Source organism: Vespa velutina, chromosome 11 (genome assembly GCF_912470025.1).
Source record: "Vespa velutina chromosome 11, iVesVel2.1, whole genome shotgun sequence".
Taxonomy (NCBI): Eukaryota; Metazoa; Arthropoda; class Insecta; order Hymenoptera; family Vespidae; genus Vespa; species Vespa velutina.
This window is the reverse complement of record NC_062198.1, coordinates 7,787,039-7,813,189: the sequence shown is the minus strand read 5'-3', so window position 1 is coordinate 7,813,189 and position 26,151 is coordinate 7,787,039. Positions and strand designations below refer to the sequence as shown.

The window sequence follows — 26,151 nt, the reverse complement described above, 5'->3', positions numbered from 1 at the left end:
TAAGTTAGGATACGCAGGTTGTCTATCGTAGGAAAAGAAATTCAGGTTAATTAACTCTTAACGATTGGAATTAATCAATCGTTCGATAACGAAACAGCCTAAAGGTGTATCGACCCAACGTCGATAAGGGTCGATCTTTACGGTATAAAAGAGAGAAAAACTTGAGCATTTTTCTACGTTTCCGCGTTTTATTCTCGTCTATATTTTCTCTATACCTAATGGCTTATCGGGGGAGAAATTCTTTATTTGAAAAAGATAAAAAAGATTCGACGTAAAAAATTTCTACGCAAGGGGAAATTTAGCGTATTAGGAGAAAGTGGTAAACGCCGAGAGGCGAGAAACCGGAGACGATCCGTCTCGGCGAATCGACGCCCAAGGGCTAACGCTATTCTCCTCGCGCATAATTGCGATCGCAACGGTCGACCCGTATCAGTCCCGAGTGCACAAACGGTCAGGTGCGCTTCGGGCGAGCAAACGGGGGATGCGCATCGAGCGCGAGACCGAGAGCAAGAGATACATGCCGTATGGCGTGTGCGCGTGCAAGCAACAAGGGGGAGAGAGAGAGTTCCTATTAACACGGATAGCTCGCTATCGGAGATGGCTAAGGGAGAGAGGGACGAAGGGGGAGAGATTTGGCAGGGCCAAATCTACCCTTGCCGATAAAGGAGGGTCGAGAAAGGAGGGAGGAGAGGGGGCGGCTGCCGGTGCTCGCCGCATCCATTTCGGTACCGCAAATGATTACATTGCGGCCATCCACTAACTGGCCAGTGACCCTATATCCCTGTCCCTCTTCGCGCCCTCGCTCGCACTGTCGATCAACAACAAGGGGTTGATGCCGAGTTGGGTGTTGATGTCTGCGGTTGAACCTCTTCGGTTCCGTTGCAGCACCGTCCTTCGGTGCAAAAAGGAACAAAAGGAAAACGTGAAAAAGTGGTAAACGACGAATCCACGAGAGAACGTTTCATCGACGAAGGGAAATTTGTCGGAAAGTTTTGCAAAATTTAACTTAACGATATGTCGCTTTAACCGAAAGTTAAGGAGGGAGATCCGATGGATTATCGTTGATTCGTAAAAATGTCATTTAAACGTAGGACGCGAGACCTCGATCTACTTTAACTATCCTAATAAATTCGATGGCATCGAGTTTTTCGAAGAACGAACGCGATCCACTACGTAACGCTCCTCGTAGTCCTATTTGCCTGTTTATCTTTATATCGGGGTAGTAAGAGTAAGGAAAAATAGTTTCCTATGTAATAGGAAATCTAATTTGAAAGCACCAATTCGCCGTTTCTCGCAACGATTCCAAGTTACGAAATACTACGCGAGAGTAAAGTTCCGAGGAATATGATCAAAGTTGTATAGGAGGGAAAACCGACATAAGTACTTGGATAATTCAGTTTGGGTAACGAATGTAGCGCTCTGTAACGCGCGTTCGGGAATTCCGAAACAACTACCTTTTGCAAATATCTGTTGCATTTTCGACTCCGCATGTTTCGCGGCTTCAACACAATGGATTTGATAATTTTCCATTGAAAATGAATCTCGACTTTATAATCGATTTACGACTCATTAAAATAAATTAATCGAATGAAAGGGCATTCTTCTTATTCCAAGGCGAACAAAGGGAACGAAATAATATCATTATTACGACTCTTTTGATCGAGCACGTATCCTGCGATAAGGAAGTTACATAGGATACGTGTTAGTCTTTAATTAAAATCGATACTTAAACGGATTGCTCCGTACGACGCTTTTAGATAATGACACGGTATTCCCGAGAGTTGAATACATTGATATATCGATAAATTCATTTCTTTCACGTCTAACATGTCTACACACCAACGAATATTATGACAAAGGGTAAGGAAGCTAGCCGAGAAACATGGGTAGACAGAAATAAACTAATAAACTTGATACGATACGTCTAACGCGACCGATCCAAAAGGTCTTTTCTCTTAATGTTATTATCGCTAATAAATCTGAATATACTAGTGAGTCACCTTGAATCGGCGGAAGAAGCCAATATCTCGATAACCTTTGACGATAGAAACAAATATCTTTCTTTCGAAGAAGCGTATGTACGTATACACGCACGCACACACACACACACACCTTCGACGTTTCTCCGATTGGACACTTCTCTTCTTCTTTCGCTTATGCCAAAATCGTTAAGCAAAACGCGCGTGGCATATTTCTTACTTTAGCCATATAAGCGTGACTATTATTAATAACGATCTACGTTCAAAGAGTATAAGGGATTATATTGCTTGAAAGAAAATTGGTGTTTGAAAGACAGCCGCAATCCTAGAGGAGACGTTGGGAATAAGATAGAGAGGTAGCGCTAGAGAGAGAGAGAGAGAGAGAGACAAGCTGATGGATCATCAGTGAATCTAGCACTCGGAAACGGCTAAGGAATGATGGATCGCTAGCTGCCTAACTAATTCATAAGTAACTGCTGCTTTGCTGGCAGCTCGTACGTACTCACGATTCTAACTGCAATACGCTTGCCGAGCGATAAAAGATAAAGGAGATTATGGGAGATGCGCGTACCGGATGCTGCGTCTCTCGTAAGATTTCATCTGCTACTTCTAGACGAACAATAGAACGTTATAATGGCGTTTACGATGAAATTAGAAAAACTTTACATTTTTACCAGCTATCTTATCTGTATGATTTATCATTGAAACAAATTCAAGAAAGATTAAAATTAAACGAATTTTTACGAGCTCTCACGACTGCTTACAAGAAATGATTAAAAAATTTAATTGTTATTATTACAAATAAACATTAAATTTAACGATAAAACCATTTCGCTAGTAATACCGTCGAAAAGAAATAACTTTGAATATTTTGTGTCGTAGAAAAGCTCTCGTAAATTAGAAAAATGGTTGGATAAGAATTTTTCCGAGCTATAAAGAGAGGAAGATGGTCTAATAAATCGATGATTTACGGATACACGGATATTTACCGAGGTAGCAGGTTATCTAGCGACCGATGGTGGCTCGATTTTCTCCACGGAAAGACGATTAAATCGGTTCAGTGGGCGCATGGACGACGTTAGCAAATCGTGCAAATCTATGCGACCGCAGGTGTTTTCTATCGATCGGTCGAAATAACGATGAGTTCTCGGACATCCAGTCCGATTGCCACTTTGCCTCCTTCGTAAGAGGATATGATGGTCGTATAAAAAAAAAAAAAAAAAAAAAAAAAAAAAAAGCAATAGAAAAAAAAATCCAAATAAAAATATGAAAGAATACTATCGATATCGAATCGTTGCAAGTTCTTTTTTCCCATCTCTTTTTATTCCTATTTTCTTTTCAAAGTCCTTAGAGAAAGAAGAGAGAGGATGCGAGAGAGAGCGAGCGAGCGAGCGAACGACCGAGAGAGAGAGAGAGAGAGAGAGAGAGGACAGGCGCGGGATAATCGATAATGTTAAGCGGATGCAAACGTGGCAAAAATTTTTCACCGACGAGCTTTGAATCTCGCGTTAAAGAGAACTCTTTGAACAAAAGCCGCACGGTACACCCTTCTCATCCCTCTTTAATGGTCAAGATCTCTGTCTCTCTCCTTTTAAACTCGAGGAAGAGAGATATTGCAGATACCTCAGAGTTAAAAGACCGAGGAGCAACAATGTTAACGGCAAGAGGTAGAGAGAGGATCTCGCCTACCTCTATCGACGATTCCTTCTCCCTTTGTCTTGCGCAACCACAAAGTACACACCAAAGTGCTCGCGTTAATTGCCACCACTGGTAGGTTCGTCTTTGCCGTTAGAATATCTCTCGAATCGCAGCTGGAAAATACCTGAGTGAAATGTCGTCGATTCTCACATAGTAAATTATTACGTCATCTTTAGAAGCTTTGAAATTAAATGGAATAATTATTTACGAAGTGAAATAATTATTCCAGTTAATGTTTTGTTATATTTTATACTTATTTACGTTGAATGAAAATATGTCAAGAATCGAGCGAACGTTCTTTCATAAAAGCGTAGAAAGGTAGGAACGATTTTGAAGGGTTCATCGAAAATCGAAAGCGGCAAAAAGGTTTGCGCGAAAATTCTGGCCATTATCGTGACGCGACGTACGTGCGCAAACATTTTTGTTTAATGCAAATGTAAAACAGGCAGTTAGATATAATGAAGAAGATTACGCGGCATGTGGTCAGCATAGATAACGAAGGTAGGAGAGTCGACGCACAGCTCGTTTCTCTGGACACCGAATGTGTCCATGTACGTGCGCGTTCGAATCTCTCTATGTGCGTGCGTGTGTGTTTCTCTGTGCACGAGCACAATTTCGCTCGTAAGCGCTATGCTAATGCGCCCATAATTTTATATATTATCGTATACGATGTTCCATTTACGCGATGGCACCAGCCGGTACATAAGCGTGTTTCTAACGCGTATCGATCTTATATCTCTCGATGGCCGCGATCAAAAATACGAGCTGACATTTCGTAAAAAAAGATTTCTTGTTTTTTTTTTTTTCATAAACGAGAAGTCGCGATACGTGTAAAATGGTTCATCCCATTGCGCTACAAATGTTAATATCGAAAGAGAAAAAAGCTTAAAGAACGATCGCGATGATCCGTGTTCATCCGAGAGATAAGCAGATATCAGAGTAGAGAGTAATTCGTTGTTCCATCTCTCAGCTCGAAGAGTCCAATAAAACGAGGAAAAAGTATCGACACCAGTCGTCGTTGAAAGGAAATCTTTACGGCACGCGATCCGTAGTCGATGGAAAATGGAAGCGAACGTGAAAACAGGAATTGCCATCGAAAAAGAAAAGCGTCGAAGAAGGAGAGGCGCGTGAAAAGATAGCGAGGGAGATCGAAAATCTATCGAATGTCTAACGGGTAAGAAACGAATCGACGTGAGATGGAGAGAGAGAGAGAGAGAACGTCCCATCAAGAGGCTCTGCTACGAATCTCGTAAGAGTAATTATCGGTGGGAGAAGAAGAGAAAAGGCTTCGTTCAAAATCTGAAATGGCAAGAGAAAACGTTTGCTCTGGAAAGAGATAAAAAGACAAACTCATTTTCTTTCCCTTTCATCCTTTCGCGGATCATTAATTATTTTCTTGAACGATGTAAGATAAGACTAACAATAAGACAGATTCTGAAAAATGCAAGATCTCGTTCTAAAGCCTGATAATACGGTGATACATAATTAAGGAGAAAGAAGGAGGGCTCGCTTTAGTTCGTTCCTGCTTAACGATAAATCGCAAATCGAGAGCGATTTTGATCCGAGCAGCTGCGTTTGCTCGTCATCCTGTAAATTACGCGCACACGTGTATCGCATGATATAACGGAAAAAAGTAGGTAGGATGGAGAAAACGTACGTAAATATCTTGTTCGATCGAGAAGGAGAGAAATATACTTTACGTCGTACTTGTCGACATACGTTCTCTCCCTTTCGCTTCATCTCCTTCGCGTAGTTCCTATGGAATAACATTATTACGTCACCCTGTGAATCTTTAATTCGAGAGCGTAGGATCGACTGGCACTAACTAACTACATAACAAACCTTCGTAAAATTCATTCCGTTCGATATACGTAGCTGCTATATATATGATGTTAGTTTATATTCAATTTACGTTACGATCCTTTATCAATGGATCTTTTAAGCGATATAAATTAAAATACGGGAGTACACGTTTGTACAAGCATAATGGTGCTTTCAAGCACTATTGCAATACGCTCGTATTTTTCTTTTCTTTTTCCTCCAAATTTCATTGGAATTCGACAGAAATGAAAATATTTGAAAGATTTGACTGATTTAAAGTCGAACGAAGCAATAGTTGAAAGCGATTAAGAGATTCCATTCGTTGATGTACCGCCTTTCTAGGAATGATGAACGAGATGAAGGGAGAGAAAAAATAATGCGATTCGAGGAAGCTCCAGGCTAGGAAAGTTTCTCCTTGTAAAAATCCAATTTCCAAAGTTTCCCTCTCGTTCGCTATCATTCTTACCGAATAGAAAATGCATTTTCAATTTGAGCTAATTTTATATCTCATGTATGTTTACAGTCGATCTAGCCAGCAGAGTATAATGAGTGTGTATCGTCAAAGAGAGAACGATTATTAACGTCGGTGGTTGCGAACAAACGGAATAACTAATGCTCACGGTGGCAGGACGTAAATGAAACGCGCATGATAGCTGTGCGTCGAAAATGACGTAGTTTCCGGCTTGAAACGTGACAATTCGATAATCTGTGCGCGAGGGCTCTAAAGGGCTCACCAAATGAAATTCATGGTAAGATCACGGTTCTATGATTTTACACACGTCTACAATGCTTATATTGATTTAGATCATTTTATTAATCTTAGGTTATCTCATCGAATGGTAACGTCCCCGTTAGGGCACATTTCTAAGGACACGACAATATAATAATAATATGTAAATGAAATATGCAAACGACGAAAAAAGCTAATGCTCGCTCACTCTCGTTGATAAAAAGTAAACTTTGTGCGATCGAGAGGGATGGCAAAAGGGGTCTAGAATAACGTAGAGACGATATGTATATAGAAAGATGATAGGGAGGAAGAAGCGGCGAACAGTGACCAAGAAGAAGCTTGGAGAAAACTTTATCAAAGCTATTGTTTTCTAACCTTTTATCGACACAATGGCTCGACGGCGGTGGCGGCGGCGGCGGCGGCGGCGGCGGCGGCGGCGGCGGTGGCGGCGGCGACGGCAGTGGCGATGGCGGCGGCTCTTCCTTACGGAACCAATATTGGTTTTCTTCGAGCAGCCGCCGTACTACGATATCAAAGTTCATCCAAGAATTCAGAGAAGATAGGACGGCGTTGGGAGAAACGTTCGAAGGATATATTTACAATAGAGATGCTCTGGGTCTCTGTCGAAAGTCTCGATATTCGTAGAAGGCAAGGAAGGAAGAGTAACGAAAAAAGAATCAGACGTCCCTTTATTCGAGAAAGAGCGTATCGTCGGACGTGTGGACCTTTTCGATCGTCTATAAATAAAGGATCGTTCGCTCGAAGAAGAAGGTACTCTGTACGTTTACTTCGGTACATGGATAGCGAGCGTTCAACACGGTGGATTCCTCTTATATTACGTACAAGGAGAGAGGAGAGCCGCCTAGAGCGTTTGATTGAGACGGATAACGTTGCTCGATCACCGCCGCCGGGGCTATACCTCGTCCAATTGCCCGAGAAAAACCGATACCATCCGGGATGAAGGTGCATCGCTGCATCTTCCTTTGAAATTTCTCTCTCTCTCTCTCTCTCTCTCTCTCTCTCTCTCTCTCGCTCGCTCGCTCGCTCGCTCTCTCTCTTGCGCTTTTTCTCTGGCTTCGTCCACCTATCAATCTCTATCTTTGTTTCGATCGCAAAAAAGCAACAGCCAACTACGATGACGATATATCGCGGAATCCCTTCTCGAAAAGTCTATCTCTCTTTTTCAGTCTTCGTCGCATCGAACCTTTTTACGTTCGTTTTTAGAAGAGAAAAAAGAAGAAGAAAGAAATCCACGAAAGATTCTTTCGTTCTCGTCAATGACCGGTAACAAGTTGGAGCACGTTCGAAGAATCTCCGATAAAAATCTATCCTTTTCTTAGGACGATGAAAAAATTTATCTAGATATCGGATCGATAAGATGTCGATCTCGTTCAGAACACTTCGAAATATGACGGTCTTCAAACGAAGAACTAACTGAATTTATTGAATCCACGTTATTGGAAAACTAGGGTCATTTTTTCGTATCGATTTATGTCCGCGAAGCACAAAGTACGAAGATAGGTCTATGTGGATACTTTTTTCGACCGTCGACTCGATGAGCAGACGCCGGAAAGATATGAATCAGCGCTCGTCTCTTCGTACATCGATGACAAAAAAGTCTTTAGAAAGAGATCCAAGAAGATAGGAAAGAGTCAATGATCTAGCGTCGCCCAAAGACATTTGAGCGTCGCGAATTTAGTCCGTAACGTAAAATTCGAAAGAGAACGGCCGAGAGGAACTATAACGAGGAAGAGATCCGTCATCCGACAGATTCTCTCTTAATACCGATCGATATAGAAAAAAAAATTTTTAAATCCTTGAAAAATGATCGTTTCATCCTCGTACGAGGGAGAAGGTTTATTAAAGCGGATATGGGATATCGAGGGGGGGAGAGAGAGAGAAAGTTTGATAAGCGTAGGTAGGATGAAAATGGGAGTTTGGTAGCGAGCGCGAGCGATCGGCCCAAAAATGCCAATCACAGCCTCGGAACAATCGCTTCCGTCGATAGAACGATGGACGACGATCCGTCATCGTAGCGTTTCTACAAGAAATTGCTACTTTCCGACCTTCCATCTCCTCTTCCATTCTTACTATTTTTCGTCAATCCTTGTATGTAGCAAGGCAAACCGCTCAAACTTCACCGAGAATAAATATATCGATCGACGATAGTCAAGGGCAAATGCGAATCACGTCGATCGTTTTTGGAAGTATTATCTCTCTCTCTCTCTCTCTCTCTCTCTCTCCATCTCCCTCTCTGTCACTCCACATGGCGAACTGACTTTGTAGATACTTTGTTCTTTCTCTTCCTCGTGACCTCGAAGGACGAAAACTTTGGAATATTTTTCAAAGCATCAACAACGTAAAAGTCGTGGAACACGAGGAATTGTCGTAACGCGCGTAAATCTATATTATCTCCATCAAGGGGATTCAATTTACTGGGGCTGCTACGATCAAAAATGAAAATTAATTCTGGATCCATAGAAAAAAGGGATCGTGAACGGACTTATTCAAATCCATCGCAACGTGGCCTTTTGTTTTATCACCGAGAGAAACTTGGTATTTAGAGGGTTAGCTCCCCCTCTCGTTCGGTTCCGGTTCGACTTAATAAGAAAGTTATCGGTTATCGAGCTTACTAAATCCGGCAGTTAGCGAGCGTCACGGGCCATATTGGCTCGTTTATCTTACATGCTCTCGACCGTCTACCCCGGGAGCTATCGGTCTATTTGATATTCTAGTCGCGAGCCTCGCCGCATCTACGACGCGACGACGAACGAACGTCTGCGAAGCTCGACGAGAACGGGGAGAGGACCATAAGTGTCTCAAGCTATTACACGAGGGAGAATGGGTTCTCTCGTTTACCACTTTATCATTCCGTCGACTACCGTCGGCTTCCTATTTTCTCGCCGGTCTTCCTTCGTGCTCGAATATGTCGCGACCTAGAAGAAATGGTCTTTTCGTAGGATAGATCCGAATTCGATTGGAATTTTTCATAAAAATTTTTCCAATCTGTATCGGGGCCTGATCGAACGGTTAATACTCGTAGGATCGCTTAAAGACCGCGGGGGGGGGGGGGAGGACTTCCTTCGAAAGTCGTAGGAGCAACTATTTTAAAAAGAGGTTTCGAGCAAGAGCTTAGAAGAGGCGCTATCGAAATTCGAAAGGAAAAAGGACGAGCGACGACGACGACGACGACGACGACGACGAGCCAGACGGAAAGAAGGAAGCTTTAAATACGAATAGGTATATGGATTTTTTCCGCAAACTCCACTCGTCGGACTAAAGAGCTCTTTTGCGTTACGTTTGATCCCTCGCGTGCGATTGTGCTCATATCTACTTACCAACGTACGTAGTACGTTCGCCATCGTCGAACAATCGAGAAAAGGATCGTTCGTTTTTCCACAGCGCTCGACGATTCTTTTTACCCCTTATTACATACGATGTCGAAAAAGCCCAATCCTAGTAGGTTATTTTTTATAAGTCCGGAATAGCGAGCTATAACGTTTCGCTTTCTATTCAGAAGAACGATGTGTACTCTCGGAAAAAGTAGCGTTCTCGAAAGAGGAGGAATAAACGATTTTCGATACCGATTAGAAACACATATCTAGAAGGAAATATTTTCGATTGATTCCGCTTTTAAGCGAGATGTCGTTAAATTACGATTACATCCTCGATAAAGGAAAGGTCACGTTGTACGAATTTAGCGCGGAGATCGTGCAGATGGAAGATGTTCTCGGAAGAAGATTAGCAGAATGAGATAACGGAAAGAAAATAGTGCCAAAGTCGTAGAGATAGAGGAGAGAGGGAGAAGAGCTAACCTTATCGCTTTTATGTATCGGTGGAAACGACCAAGCCAAAGTGTACCACTTCCAAGTGGTAAGGTCGAGAATAACAAGACCTTGCGGTTGGATTAATTGAATCGAAACCCGTACGTATCGCACACCGTGTCGTATCGATGTCTCTTGACTTTCCTTCTCCAACTGAAAATAGAAAAGCATTAAAAACGAAGGGCTATCGGTTCTTAAAAGAAAGGAGAATTCTCTTGAAATCGTTCCGGCATGACAGCGATACTCTTTCTCTATGACGGGTAAAGATATCAAAGACGATATACCTTTATGTGGTGTGTATATATATATATATATATATATCTTTACAAACGATCCATTAGTACGACGATAAAAGAAAAGAAAAGAAAGTGGTCGAGCGATGCTTCTTATTTTACCCCTTGATCCGTCCCCGTCTATCTAATTACGTTTTATAGTGCCCTTAAAGGGAACGAAATAAAAAGTGCCGATATTATTCTTTCTTATTCTTAATTTTATCGCATGACTTTGAATTGATTATCAATATCATCTTATCGCGTAGAAACAATGCACCAATGAAGGTACTGGATACCGACCGGAACAATGAATATTTCAGCGCGAATCAACAGGAACGAGCGATCAAGAAGTAGGGGGTTTTACGTAAATAGAAATCTCTATTGAATTCGATCCTAATTCTGCAATATGTGCCAAAACCCATTAAAAGCGATTACACGATGAGCGTGAACGTGCGTCAACTGTGGAAAGGTGTCGACGACGGAGGAACGAGGAGAGTACGGCCCGAAACGTTTTTTTCCCTTTTTTCTTTTTTCTTTTTTTTATTTCTGATCGAGTTTACGAGGCACTTTGCGCCGGCGCTTTAGCTAGGAAAGTACATATAAAGGAGGAACGATGACGATTCGTTCGGCTTAAAAATAGGTAAGTAAAGAGAGGTAGAAACGAGAGAAGGATCTTATAAATAAATCGTTCCGGTGAGTGCTTCTCGCTGTTGGACTTGCTCTATCTCGCGAGCGTCGATTCGCGAACTTTTATTATTTCCCGAAATATCTATATCTATCCGTATATGTATATAAATATATACGTGTGTACGTATCGACTACTTATCTTCGTTCTTTGAAATTCTCTTAAGGATTCTAATGAGGAAACGTCCCTCGACTAGAAATGACTCTCGTTGGAAACGTTATTATACTTGGCGCACGTTCTCTGGTAACGATACTCGAACGATAAACGTCACGAAAACTTTGAGCTTGGCTAAGTCGCCACTATCTGTCGTACGCCACTATCGTTCGATCCAATGAGGATGGCTACTTGAAAAGCACGCGGATGTTAATTACGAATAAGATACTAAAGTAATTGCGTCTCGATATCGGACGGAGATGATGCAATTACGGACGTTTCTTGTCTCGATTTCCAATATAAGTCGACGATATGGACCACCCGTCAAAGCGATACTCTTGTTAACCCGACTGATCATTTTTATCGTCGTCGCCATCGTCGACGTAATTACGCCGACGTCGTCTCGAAAAAGCAAAGTATGGAACACGACGAGACGCTCCTTGAACCTGATAATCGATCAACACGATACACCACTTACGATCTTTTATCGTTTGATATATTCTAATTAATTGAATAACAAATTCGTACCAAAAAGTTGAAATCTAAACAAACTGTCTGCAAAGTTTCATCGATTTCTAATGCACCAATATTTTCATCCATCGATTAAAAAAAAAGCACGTTCCATTCGGATGTGTCTATCCTCTTTCCGACATCTGGTCTTCTAAAAGGAGGTCCGACGTATCCTTTGGGACTCTCGCGAGGGAGGGAGAGAGAGAGATAGAGAGAAGCACGGTCTCACGGTAGGAGCTGCCACTGGCTTCTCGTCGAACTGGTCGAGAACGACGTTGAACGCCTCCGCTTCGTTTTCTCACCGTTGGTCCAGCGAAGCAACGCTGAGCGTCGTTAAACGAGAAAACTAGAGAGAGAGAGAGAGAGAGAATCATTGTTTGCGGCCTAGTTCTGCCCATCCAGCAGCGGCTTTCCATGCCAAAAGCCCTATATACCTGGACTCCTCTGTCTGTTTGCTTACTTGCCAGCCTACTGGCTCGTCTGTCGATAACTGCCATACTTTCAACCATAGGACGTTGTTCAAGTATTACCTCGTTACGTCACGTAGCGACCGTTCCTGGACTCGGCCCTGTGTATTCTCCTTGTTGCTCGTTCTTCTCGGGTTTAATGGACAAACATGAGGGAGAAAAAAAAAAAGAGAAAAAGGGACGAAGAGACGTATTCACGCACCGTCAAACACGTTGCTCAACGAGATAAAAGTAGTTTTGATGTCCGTTAATTAGATGAGAAATAAATAACGTAACACAGCTGTGTCACTTTGTGCCGATAATGGGCGAAACAAATTCGTATTACGTTTGGGTTGCTTCCTTTTAATACTTTCTTCTTTTTATTCTTTTTTTTTTTTTCTTTTTCTTTTTTCTTTTTTTCCAGCAATTACGTAAAACATCACTTTTTCGCTAGAATCGTTGGATGCTTTTTAAATGCTTTAAAATAAAATTTCAAAAATCTACTTCGAACCTAATTTTTCACAAGCCGTATCTTTTCACCGCAGATTTCATCTTCAATCTCGCAGTCGTTTTTATCATGGCACCTGCGATTGTGACCATCCTCTCTTCTTATATCGATTTTGCTCACGTGAGAACATATAAGAAGGAACCCCGGTGCTGTTCTCTGCACCAGCAAGTCAAATGTTACAACATTTAAAAAACATTAATATTATAAGGATAGATACAACGTAAAAGGAAGTTCTATTCTCGAACGAAAGATGGAAAGAGAAAATGGGAAGATCGATCGTCTAAATTCTTTTTTTGATTTCACCGTTCGAACTCATTAGTCTATCGCGGTCGTTTACGGTTTTGTCACGGCCTATTCATCGAGGAATAGCACGCTCAACGACAATGGCTCGACGTGCACCAGCTATTCGTACCAACTATGATTTCTCACGGGAGTCCACTCCGCGAGAAGTGCTCTCTCTCTCTCTCTCTCTCTCTCTCTCTCTCTCGCTCTCTCTCCTAGTCGACTACTCAGGAAGCGGTTGCGAGCATCAGCAGATACAAATCAAGTTCTGACTCTGGCTGTCACGCATGTCGGGGATTTAAGTGCTACGCCTGTCGAATTAATGACGATGGAAATGGCGACAAGGGAAATGCCAAGACCCCGACAGAGAGAAATCTCTACTTTCCTTTTCGTTTCTTATCCTTTCAACCCTCTTCATTTCTTTTTCCTTTTTTACGATTCTTACGAATCTATTTGCACGTATGTATCAACGCCTTCTATTGAAAAATTAACAAATGGCTATGTAATTATTTTTATGATTATACAGATATTAGCTTATTGCCTTGGAAAATAGAAAATAGAATTCTTTATTATAAGCAATAGTCAGGATATTTCTTAGATTCGATATATTGCGCATATCGAGAATGTATACCGATAGGATTCAGAATTTCATCGACTACGAGAGAGACAACTTATATCTTAGAGACTTGTACCAAGGATCGTTGATATCCTTCGGGGATTGGTCTGACTGCAATATTAAAGGAGAATCCACGTTTCATTGTGCGGCTTTGGTCTAAGCTCTGAATCGCGTGCCACGATATCGTACTTTTCTTTCTCGAATCGAATCGAAAAAGAATATGGCAGCAGCAGTACCGTGCGAAACATCCAAAGACTTTATTTATTTTTCCAACCCAACGTGCGATATCGTATTTCCTACTTGGTCTATCTGCAAATTAATTCAAAAGAGGAAGAAAATAATTTTCTTTTAGGTAGGTGCCTCTTTCGCGTTTCGCTCGAAAAGAAAACGGGCAAAAAAACGGGGAGAAAAACGAGAAGAAAAGAAGGAAGGAAGCTGTCGCGAAGGGCTGCGTTCGTAACGGTGCACGAAATATCGATTGACGTTCTTTAAAGACCACAGCTCTTTCGTTCTTTGTTTTCGTCACCAAACACGTCGTCGTCATCTCTCTCTCTCTCTCTCTCTCTCTCTCTCTCTCTCTCTCTCTCTCTCTCTCTGTCGTGTCCTTTATTTTGCTCGAGCAATTCCTTCTTACCCGTAGAACGCAAACCGGTAGACGACTCGCGACACTCGTCCCCTCTCTATTTCCCTTACGTTTGCATGGTTTTCACATCAAAGAAAGCTATTTGTTAATGAGGCATAATTATAACCCGCGTACAACAGACAACGGCGACACCTTGTCGTGATACAATCGATCGAGGGACATGCCGAGGATGCGTAAAAAGGGTAGAACGAGTCCGCGATAAAAAGGAATGAAAAGGATGCTGAAAGAATTGGAAAGAAAGCGGAATTACCAGTCGAGTTGACTATACTTGTATATTAATATTCGATGAAAACAAAATTGACAAACTAATTTTATTTCGTCGTAACGACACGGCATCTATCCACTGCCGGAAGCGTATCAGAGAGATGATACGAGGAATCGATCGATCGAGATGTCTGATAATCACCGAACACTTAAATTAACTAATCGAAGATCGTCGCGACAGCGTATAATAAGCGAAGCGTCAGATTGGGCCGCAGGTGATCATCGAGCGATAATGGTATTAATACATCATCGCCGTGGCATAGCTCGACGCACGCTGATTGCTCGCGGACCCACCTTGCAATCTGCGCTTTCTCACCCGAAACAAGATATAAATAAGCAAGTAATAAATATGTAATCGCGTGTTTAAAATCTATCGAGTCGCGAGACGATTAAAGTACCTAATCTTACGTGAAATTATAAAAAAGATATATAAACAATTTTTGAACAAAAAATTTGCATATGCACGTAAAAGGAAACGCAGGAAAGAGGATTTGGTATATCTTCTCGTCCAAAGTAGGAAAGGAAAGAAAGAAAGAAAGAAAAAACAGAAAAAAGCTTCGATCGGATACGGACGCATGCGCGCACGACTACATCGAGTAATGGATTAGCAACGAGCCGGCAAAAGAACCGCATAGCAAATGACGACCGTGCGCGACTCGTTCCCCTTTTCTCTTTCTTTTCATGCATGCACACATACAAACCTACATACATGTATATATATATATATATATATATATATATATATTCTTTATATATTTACACACACGTATATATATATATATATATATAAAGATATATGCCCTACACATAGCACGGCATGTAGACGCGCTTCAGTACGGCGTTACAGGGTGCAGTGCAGCATCGGCGAACGCGTTAATATCCGATATCTACGGCGATCGGACAGTCGTTTTCTACAAAAGGACACCGCCAGAAGCGCTGTAGGACACCGAGATTTCCGACCTCGACGTGGGTATCCTTGCACGTGCTTTCGACGAGGAAGGGCAATAGAGGGGGGGGGGGGGGAGAAAGAGAGAGAGATATTATCCGAAGGAAGAATCGGGAGAAAAAATAGGTACATAGACTTTCTCTATCTCTCTTTCTGCGAGCCGAGCTTCGGGATATAATCTCGCACAAGATCGGAATTCCACGGCTACGAGCCTCCTCTCTTTCTCTCTTTAATAGAGATTCGCTTGCGCCATCTCGGCCTTTCTCAGCGACGTTTTGATGCCCCTAGCAAACGGCAGTCCTGGCGGCAACGTTTGTAAATCGCTCGGTTCGGATTATCTGAGGTACACACAGATCGACTTGAGTTTACCCGGCCACGCAAACCTTTATTCCTCTTACTTCTTTTTCTCTTATTCTTTCAATTTGCCTCCTTCGTTGTACGCGGTAAAACGCGTTGACGATATAAATTGTATTTTTATGGGCGAATGTAAATCTCTCGACTGATGTATAATATATATATATATATATATCAGAAATCGATTAATTATTGAAAGTCATTGAGACGCTGCCAGAGCAACTACACGTCCATGCGCATTCGATGGATTTTGCCTGACATCGAGCGTAAATTCAACGCTTTTTCTGCATTAACTCCTAATTACATTAACGACCCGCGCCACGAATCGGCAACGTTCGCGTCAAATTCGTCCCGCAGGAACGGTTGTATCATTATCGAATTTATACCCGTTATAAATCTTTAATCGGCTTTCGATATGCGTGATGCCGTGTGGGAGGGGTATGGGACGACGAATGAACGCGTACTTCGCGCATGTACGCTCGATAACATTCGTTCGGCAACGAAGAGCACGGCAAAAAGGATCGTTCGTCGATCGTTCGCTCGTCGGCGTTCGTTCGTTTCTCGGCTTTAACAGAGAGGCATCGTTGTCGGTGATCTGCAAAGCGTTAAATCTCGTTTCGAGGCCAAAAGTTAGAATAAAAAAGATTAATGTTCCGTTTTATAAACATCTCAGAAGAGGAAGTTCTCTAACGTTCTTAATTTTATTCAATCGACTGCTGCTAAGGTTATAACTTTAATCTTCAATTTTTACTTTTCAGTTTTCGAAATATTCTACGTTTTTACACGGGATCACATTTCTTTTTTTCTTTCTTTTTCCTTACGTATCTATACAAATATGTAGCTACGGTTATATATGTAACTACGGTTGCATATATAAAGTCAGCGTTAAAATTTACAAGAAAACGAAATTTACAGGAAGTTAGAAGAGAGGCAATTAATAAAAGATAAGGGAGATGAATAGAGTTAAAGGCACTGAAATGGTGTCAGAGACAAACGGCGGAGTGAACTAATTGCAAGTACTTCTTTCGATTATCGGAGTCGAGTTAACGCGATTAGTGAGTGAGATGGTTCTTGACCGATTCTCTTCTCGTTGTTAAATTACCCTTTCGTTTTTCTTTAATACACACACATATATATATATATATATATATAAATGTATATGCCACCGCTGGAAAATCTAGGAGAAAATAAAATCTCGCGAGTCGAAATCAATAAAAGAAGAAAAAATCGATACACCGTAGCTTCGCTGGTTAGACGTCCTTCGTTCTTCGCGAGGTTGCAGATATACATAGACCGTGCGTGAAACGTCTGGTTAATTTCAGATGGCACGTACCGATGATACTTGAAAAAGTCAGATACGAGACGACGCGGTAAGCCGCCGCCGCCGCCAAGTCTCGAGTATGCCTTCGATCAGAAATAAAAAAAAGTATGGAAGCGACGAGAGCAATTGTATTTGGTCTATCTCCTAGTCACTACGAGTAGCAAGGCAAGCTAAAAAAGAAAAATAATTCTAAATTGATCTTTTCTTTTCTTTTGTCTTTTTTCTTTTTCTTTCTTTTCTTTTTTTTCGAATTCAAGAGACAAATCGAAAAAAAAAAATCAATTCCTATGTTCCCGCGGGAAGCTTTAATCGGAGAGCGAGGAAGGTCGAATTACTTACCGCGTGGGCGCCCCTTATCGTCCTAGAATTCTCCGATAGAACGACTGATTGCGAAACTTTAATTAAGGCCTACATCGTGACCTAATCGTATGGCAGCGACTATCGACGCACCGTAACACGAGACGATAGAACGAGAGATAGAAAAAGATGGAGAAAATCAGCCCCTGTTCTAACCGCAAAACTGACACGCGCCATTAGTCGAATCAAGATTAATTCGATACTTCCGCGCCTACGCGACGAAACTTAAAAAGCACGTTAAGACCGGCGCCATACACAGGTGTGGAATAGAAAGTAGGCTTTTCTCGTCGACGAAGAAACGTAACGCGTACATAATCGTGAGTCGTAACGACGATTCGCCCGTTTCCCCGAGATCGACCTTTTTCATCGGACTACCTTTTTCTTCAAGACGCGACGATGACGACGACGACCCTTTATATTCAGCATCTATTTGCTCGTTGGTTCGTTCGTTCCAACGACCAGAAACGCAAATGTTGATATGCATGTACATATATACTTGGGCTTTGCTGGAGAAAATGAAATTTGTACGATCAAACTCTGTCGGAAAGTTCGTTAACAAAACTTTGTCCATTCGTAGGGTGCAACTACTTTTCTAACTCGTCGGGTACAGAGTTTAGTATGTGGTTGGTAATAACAAAGATTAACCACCTCGTCCCATTACGTAGAATTTTATCTTCCTGACCGAAAACTTTTCTTCGTTAAACCCTGACTAACGAGTTTATGCTCGTAATGCCTCGTAAATGCCTCGAAACGTATAGAAGAAAAACTGTAGCCTGTCGTTTAAATCGATTTCTTCGTTGTCATTGTTGTATGACGTTTCTACGATCTTGTCTCTTTCATTAAAAAATAATCTCTAACGACTTTTCTACGTGAAATTTTTTTACGAATATTTCTCGTCGACGACGAGACGAGAAATAAGCAGACGAAGTGAGGGCGATTCGTTCGATAATTAACGTCCAGATTCCATTGCAATGGAAGCAAAGGGAAAGAGAAGGTGCGCAGGTGTCGACGACGAATCGCATCAATTTCTTACGCAAGTTTGCCGTAGACGTCGGTGCCTTTTATTCTTCGTATCAGCTTCTAGACTAGATTACATCATCGGCTGGCCATTTAACAACTTTATGCACCTGCTGTCCCTAAGATAATTCCGACGGACGTTTACGCGAGTGCATAATAATGAAGAAAATTGTAATGATAGTGATGTCGTTTCGACATGTCTAAAAGAGAAAAAACAAAACGACCGAACGAACGAACAAAGAAAAAATCAACGAAGGGAGATAAAGATTTTGATAAGCAAAAGATAAGCAAAGAGTGGAAGGCAACATGTCGGACGAGCATTGACGAGTAAAAGAACGTGATCGGAATTCGAAGGCAAGACCGCACGACGAATTAGCTTGGTCAAAAGTGGGTGGACTTTGAAATGAGTCGACGAGGAGAGCCGAGTATCGATCGAAACGGATTCCGATAATCGAGATACGATATTAATAACTTGGACGGGATAAGCGTGGGTGTGTGCTCGTATTGGCGCGTGTACATTCGCAGAGAGTCAAGTCCAATATCGACTTCGTTCTCGATAAACGTGATGTACATCCGAAACTTTTTCGCTAACGGCGCGACTAGCGAATAACGGCTAGCGACGATTTCGACTGCCATTTTCTTTCCTCCGTAGTGGAAGAGCGCTAAATTTACAAAATATAGATCGCTATCGAAGAACGTTCATCCGAGCAAGATTTTCCTCGCGAGGGAAGAGGCTCTCTCTGTACTCCGGAAAAGTACTCTCTCTCTCTCTCTCTCCCCCTCCCCCTCTCTGAGAAACTCGGGGCAAGATAAACCGATCTATGTTGGCGAAGAGCACGACTTGGCTCGTCTCGGTCTCTCGAAAGAGGCTAGAAAGACAAACGTATCCGAACGACGATACTTTCTCGGCCGAGTCATCCAAATTTTCTAAACGAATCGATTTCTACGTCCAACATTGCGTAGCGTCAAACACGTATTTGCAGAGAGCAAATATAATTTCTCCTTGAACGAGTGGAAACGAGTTAAGTCGATCTCCTAAAGTACGAATTCACGCGGAACCATCGATCGTTTCGAGACATCGTTAGTCACATGCCGCGAGGTTAATATCGAATGCATTCAAAAGTTAGTCAAAGTGGGTTGGAATTCTGTCAAATTTATCGGTGCTTCTCTATAACCATCGGAATAGAAAGGAAACGTCTCTCAACGGGGGTTCAAACAATGAACTAATATCGATCGCGACCCTTTCTGCGCGTTAATCCTACCAAGCTTTTGCACGTAATCACGTGCAGCAACGCGAGTAAGAACGTGCGCGCTAGCTCTTTCGACGTTGAATGCTCCCGCAGTACAGGCAGTATCAAAAAGTTTCCCGAGAGATCTCGTTGCACCGGCTCCATCCACCGGATCCAAGAAGACGTCGTCGAGGTCTCGTCCCGAATACCGTCAAGTTATCGAAATTGGCGCCTTTTAAACGAGGCGCCACCTTCGAATCGAACATTTCAAACGTTTGTCGCCGCGCGCACTCCCAGACGCCTATTTTCAGACGCGTCATCGTGCACTTTTCCTATTATATATCTTTTCACCTTTGGTGACATTTCAACACGATCGATTTCACGTATCGTTCCTTCCTCCAGCTCGCAGACGAAGCTTCAACGACGAATCCATAGACTTTTCCGCTCGACGACGTCCCGCTACTCGCTTCGTCCTACCTCCGTTGATCTTCCCGTTCATCTCTCACCCCTATAACTTGATTCCCTCTCGAAGCAACCCCTACACAATTTCCTATAGTTTGGTCACCTCACGAACGGCCTCCGACGGGTTTCACGACAAAGTCAACGTTCGTTTCTTCGATCGATCGACCGATGATCGATCGAGCTCTCGTCTCTAAATTCATCCTCTTTTTTTTCTCTGCAGAAGAGAAATACGACCCAACTACTAAATCTTTGATCCTTTTAGGGATCGCGCGCCCCCTCCCCCCCCTCTCTCTCTCTCTCTCTCTCTTCCTTTTTATTTCCGATAAAACTCACGATCTTATCCCAACGGAAGTAAAACCAAGTAGAGCGTTTTTTCTCGAGGAAAGGTTTGAGCGGCGGAGCGAAAAACGCGACGCAACGAGACGAAGACGGCACGACGGACGGATAAGAAAGAATTCTAGAGAGAGAGAGAGAGAGAGAGAATGTTTCGTTAGAGAGAGGAACGCGAGAAGACGCACGAAGCAACACTCAACGCTCGTGTTGAACGGCGTGGTGTGTACGCGGCACTGTCGTCCTCCGTACCCTCGGCTCCGTATGTACTCCGCATCCGCACTCCTCCGAACGAGTACGCCTTTCTGTGTGTTACATGTTGCGGCCCGACACACATCTAACTCGAGACACACGAGCACACATTACATGTGTGCGTCTACGACTACGGTCGTACTTGCACGTCGTGCAAGTTACGTAGGCGGCTACGTGTTTACGAGAGAGAAAGAGAAAGGCTGCTTGAAAGGGGAAGGTAGAGAGATAGGAAAACGAGAGTGAGACGAACAAAGACGATGATCCAACTTGGAGGATGCGAGGGATTGCCAGCCATGGAAGGAGATGCCGCGGGAAAGAGAGGGGAGGCATAGAGAGAGGGAGGGAGGGAGGGAGAGAGAGAGAGAGAGAGAGAGCTAAAAAACGACGTTACTACGTGGTCTCGCCACAGAGACGAGATCCTGAGAGAGGTGGAAAAGAACGCAAAGCGTGCTTCCTCCTTTTGTGTTTTTATACGCCTATGCGAGCGAGCGCGCGCGCGCGCGCGCGCGCGTCTGTGAATAGAGAAGAAAACGTTTAACTGGCTGATACCGAGGAGTTCGAATTGGAATTCTCTGCTCTTCCTCGATCGATATCGAAATAATCTCTATCGAAATCCTTTTCTCGAGATCACGTGAAATACAACTGTTATATTAATTAAAGATATAATTATAATATAAATGTCCCTATCGACAGACACGATGTTAGAGAATGTATATTCAATTCTTCTTCAAAATTCTACGAATCTCACGATCTTGACAGTGATAAGTTAATTGATCGTAATTTTATTCATCTCTCTCCACCTCGTCGTATTCTTTGTCATCTCTGAGAAATACTCTTCTTGCATGCGTTTACATTTGACGCGCAGTTGGAAACACGCTCAAGCTGTTTGTACCATTCAGGAGCGACGGATTCTGAATGAGGGACGTACGAAAAGAAGAGTATGAGAGAATAAAGACGCGTCGCGAAGAGAGTAAAAGAGAGCGCAAGGAAAGGAGTAACGCGTATATTGTGCTCTAGGAGACGAGGAGCGTTGCAATCAGTAGTTGTCTGGACTCAATTTGTAAAGAATAAAGCGCGTCTAGCAAAGTCGATATACGACTGCGGTGCTTAAAGTCGACCTATCCAAAGTCGCGCTCGGATGTGTCTACGGTCGAAAGCTTATTTACGTATTTCGATAAGTATCATCGGGCAATATATTTCTGGGAAGGATACTTTTCTATTTCGATTTTAATGAAAAGAAAAGGACGACTACAATAGCGTATATACGAATGAGATGAAAACTCGAAAGATCGAAAAGTTAGAAGATCAGAACGAGAATAACGAGACGAGCGATTTGTATAATGCGCAATTGTTTTTTTTTTTTTTTTTTAATACTATAAAATGACATGAAAGTGGATATAGCGAGAGGAGGAGAATGTAGTTTCTCTAGTAAAAGATAGAGAGGTCCGATGCATCGGCATGATTCCGCTTAGATCGTTCCGTAATACATGCATGAGTTATGCGCATAATCGTAAAAGTGGGATCATGCGCAAAGCGAAGCGACCGGTCGATCGTGTTGTTACGCTCCGACCAAATTCCGCCATCAACGACGAGTAAATGATGAGTAAAGTGTTGCGTAATTTAGAATCGATCATTTCCCTCTTCTCTTCCCTTTTCTCTTTTTTATTATTTCTCCACACTTCTCGTAAATATACCATAAATATGTGTAGACGAAATATAGTTATATATGCGTCGCATGAAATTAGCGGTTTGCGATAATAAACAAATCGCTTTCTCATATTCAGAGACGTTAATTATTATATTTCTAGCAAGAATCAGGTCCGGCGTACCGACCACCGGTCGTTAAAACGAATATATACGCTCTATCGGCAGAGAGTAGAAGAACTAAAAAGAAGATCGAAAATAAGACAAGTTCGCCGAGGCGACGAGATTTATTTACCTTATGCCCTTCCCGCGCGACCAACGAAGAAGAATCTTTCCTCGTCTCGTCTCCCTACGAACTCGTTTCGCTTCCCTCCTTTTTCTTTGGCTTTTCAAACGCCCGTATATTATACGAGGACGTACAGCATTATGCTACACTTTCGACTGTCTATAGGTTGCACTAGGAGTTGCCAGAGACCAGAGAGGAGAGGGAGGATGATGGCGTACGATGGTGTATTATGCCACACCCACGCGGCGCGTCCTCGCGTTATTTACGCGTCTCTCGTGGTACCATTGAAAAATAAACTACTACGTCGAGAAGGGAACCTGGCGATACGAAAGAAATCCTTTGTTACGATGGGGGACAGGTAGTAGCTAGCTCCTTTAGAAATCTCCTCTATGACGAGAAAAAGTAATATTATAATGATATTATATCAATGGAATAAGAAATGTTTATGAAACTTTTTAAATTCGTGCCCTTTTTAAATTCGTGCCTTCGTACAATAAAAGCATTATATTTATATTCTATGCGTGAACGTAGAACGCGATTTTCTTCCCATTTATATCGTACAATATCGATCAATGTCAAAAAATCCGACCACAAAACCTTTATCGAAGACCAGTAGACCTGCGAAAACTTTGTTATTCGTAACAGGATGTAGGTACGGCGAGGAAATGATGACTCTTGCATTAAACGGTTAAAAATCGCGAGAAGAATGAAGGAAACTTGTAACGAGTATTAATTCATTGATTTACGCTGTTAGTTTGTGAGTAAACTATTAATTTTACGACTGTCTCGTTGTCGTCTCGGATGAAAGCATCGTCGAGTAACTCGTCGAACGGAGGCATGGCTTTTGCCGTGAATGGAACGACAAGATTTACGAGTGAGAATAAAATTGTCGAACAAATTTATTACCGGTCGTGGCGATTTACTTATTTTAGAAAAGGTAACTAGTATATATTCAAAACGTTATACCGTCCTAAGCCGCAAACATCCTCCCTCTCTCTCTCTCTCTCTCTCTCTCTCTCTCTCTCTCTCTCTCTCTCTGGTTACTCGCAAATTGATAAAAAGGTGGCACTCCAGGTCCGAGTTCTCAGGAGCTTTTAGTCGGCAACCAGAGACGCAAACTACCGACGTCATCACGAGCATCGCTGGTAACACGACTACGAGCCACCCCCCTCCCCAACGACCTTTAATTTCCCTCTCACAGACCGTTTCTTCCTTTTTCATTGTCATCCACCGGAGTGAGTGGATAAAAGGACTCTACTCGAGAGATGGCCGAAAAGTCGATCGAGACGAGAGGAGGTCTAGTTAAAAAGATTACTAGAAGGGGAGAAGGTGAGAGCAATCACGAGGAAAAATACGAAACGAGCTAATTCAAGTTGCACGAGAGGAGTTTTCTCCCCATCCTCCCCCCCCCCTCTCTCTCTCTCTCTCTTCTTAAAACTGACTCTTCTCTCTGGCAGTTTAGTAGAAAACGACGAAACAAATCCACCCACCGATTCCGTTTAATCGAGTAAGAAATTCCTTTTCCTCTTCTCATTTCTTTTTATAGAATCTCCTCCTCCTTTCTTTGTAACGATACCAAGATCGCGGATCAACAAAGACGAATCGACAATGTTTTTCAAAGGATTGTAGATTTTGTTTGAATTACATCGGGTGTCATGATTTTAGATCCAACTCTACCTACCTCTCTTCCTTCTTTCTTTTCATTCTTTCCCACCTCGCAGCAAGTTTTCACCGTAGCGCAACAAAAGCATTAGACGGAGAATTACGTCGAGTTAGTGAACGAGGAGATCATAAAAATGACGATAAAGATGACGTCCGATAAGACGGAATAATTTGATGCGAATCGTAATATCGTATCTTATTTCGATTAATTCGCGCATACCCTTCCTTCATACGCGATATCGGTAAACTATCTCGTTTGGATCGCGATAACTAACGCGTAGGCTAATTACTACGACGTTAAATATTTAATGGTTCTCGCGCGTATATGAAATAATTCGCAAAGAGCAACCTTCGTTCTCATATGCATAAAGTTGCAACAGCTGAGAACAATGGAAATAATTAGTATCAGGGTGAAACGATTAAAAGCTATATTAGGGGGATTTTGCGTCCGAGGAAAAGTCCGGACGATAATTTGCTCGATTAGGCCTCCGAAATATGATGCATTCTCGTTGTGTCGTAACGAATAGGTCCCAGCAAGTATTATTCACAAAGCAGATAGTTCGTTGACTTTTACGAAAAGTTAATGCTCTAGGCTTTTCGTCGCGTGGAAAAAAAGAAACAAGATAATTGTCGGAGCAAACACCCTTGCGATGACACCGGAATTGTAAAAGAGTTGGATGAATAAAAGAGGAAGGACGACAAGGGTAGGATGGTTGTGAAGAGGGGAAAAAAGAGCGGATCATTACAGTGTGATTTGAATGCTAAGAGTGAAGCGCTTCGTTAACGGTATCCACTTGACCCGGTAACGAAACGTAACGATCCTCAATGTCTTTCGTTTCTATTCTTCGAATAGAACGGAAGCGGTAGAGTAGCGTTGTTGATGGATTTCGAGAGGTCGGCGTGCTCGCACGTATGTTTCTAATTTTACGCATTCTATAAAACGTATCGACGTCGTCGAGGAAAATAAAAGCTATTGCGTTTCCTCAGAGAAGAAGATCAATGAAATAACGGAAAGTAACATCGGATTGACGAAAGCTTTATCGATCGATTAGAGAAATTCGTTTTTTGCTCCTTATTCTTAGAGATCTTTAAGAGGTCTTTTGTCTTGTTACCTCTTATTTCGGAACATTCTCTATATTCGCTTACACCGTGAGAGTGTATGTAACGCGTAAGCGCGTTATACGCCAGTAGATCGGTCCGCCGAGCCACTTGACTTTCTTATTCGTCTCTGTGCCGTATAATTCATCGTCCCTGAAGTACACCGATGCAGATATCGGCTCGTTATGCGGCCGACTCGAAAGCACCCTTCGCTACCCTCTCCCGACTCTAACCACTCTCGATTCATTCGACTTCTACTTTTGTTTTATGCAGTTTTCCCACCACGGAGAGTTCTCTGGGCTACATCGGAGGAGGGGGAAGCATTAATTAATCGAAAACCATAGAGGATAAGATATCGTCTCCTCGGCTTTATATATTTTCCTGTTTTCTCTGTTTTATTGAATTTCCTGCTCTTTGGAGGATAACTAGTAATTTTTGAATAACGCCGTGATAAATGATTCGTTTGGACGAACGAAAACAAGTTAACGAGGGCCTTGCGTCTGGTTATGCATCAAAGTCCTTAGTCTTTCGGCTCGATGAAAACACGAGAACGAAGAAGACCCTAGGAGTCGATGAGGGGGAAAAAGAAAATCGTGCACGCACGACGTCTAGCTCGTTCTAAAAGAGAGAGAGAGAGAGAGAGAGAGAGAGAGAGAGAGAGAGAGTTGATTATAATATATGAATATTCAGTGGTGCGAGTCCGCCTTTGCTATTTCTTCCCATTCTCTTCTAGGTAAGTCTGCTAACCACGTAACCCCACTC

At 42.4% G+C, this 26,151-nt stretch overlaps 1 protein-coding gene across 12 annotated transcripts in view; it reads right to left on the bottom strand.

Moving 5' to 3' along the window:
* LOC124952955 (dystrophin, isoforms A/C/F/G/H-like) overlaps window positions 1–26,151 on the bottom strand; it is a 224,664-nt gene that overhangs the window by 48,963 nt on the left and 149,550 nt on the right. For 9 of the 12 annotated variants that reach the window (XM_047503644.1, XM_047503649.1, XM_047503650.1 and 6 more), the window contains one exon: window positions 10,044–10,205. The exons of the other annotated variants lie outside the window; for them this stretch is intronic. In XM_047503644.1, the coding sequence (XP_047359600.1) occupies window positions 10,044–10,205 (162 nt within the window). The remainder of the gene's footprint in view (window positions 1–10,043; window positions 10,206–26,151) is intronic. 12 annotated transcript variants of the gene reach the window in all.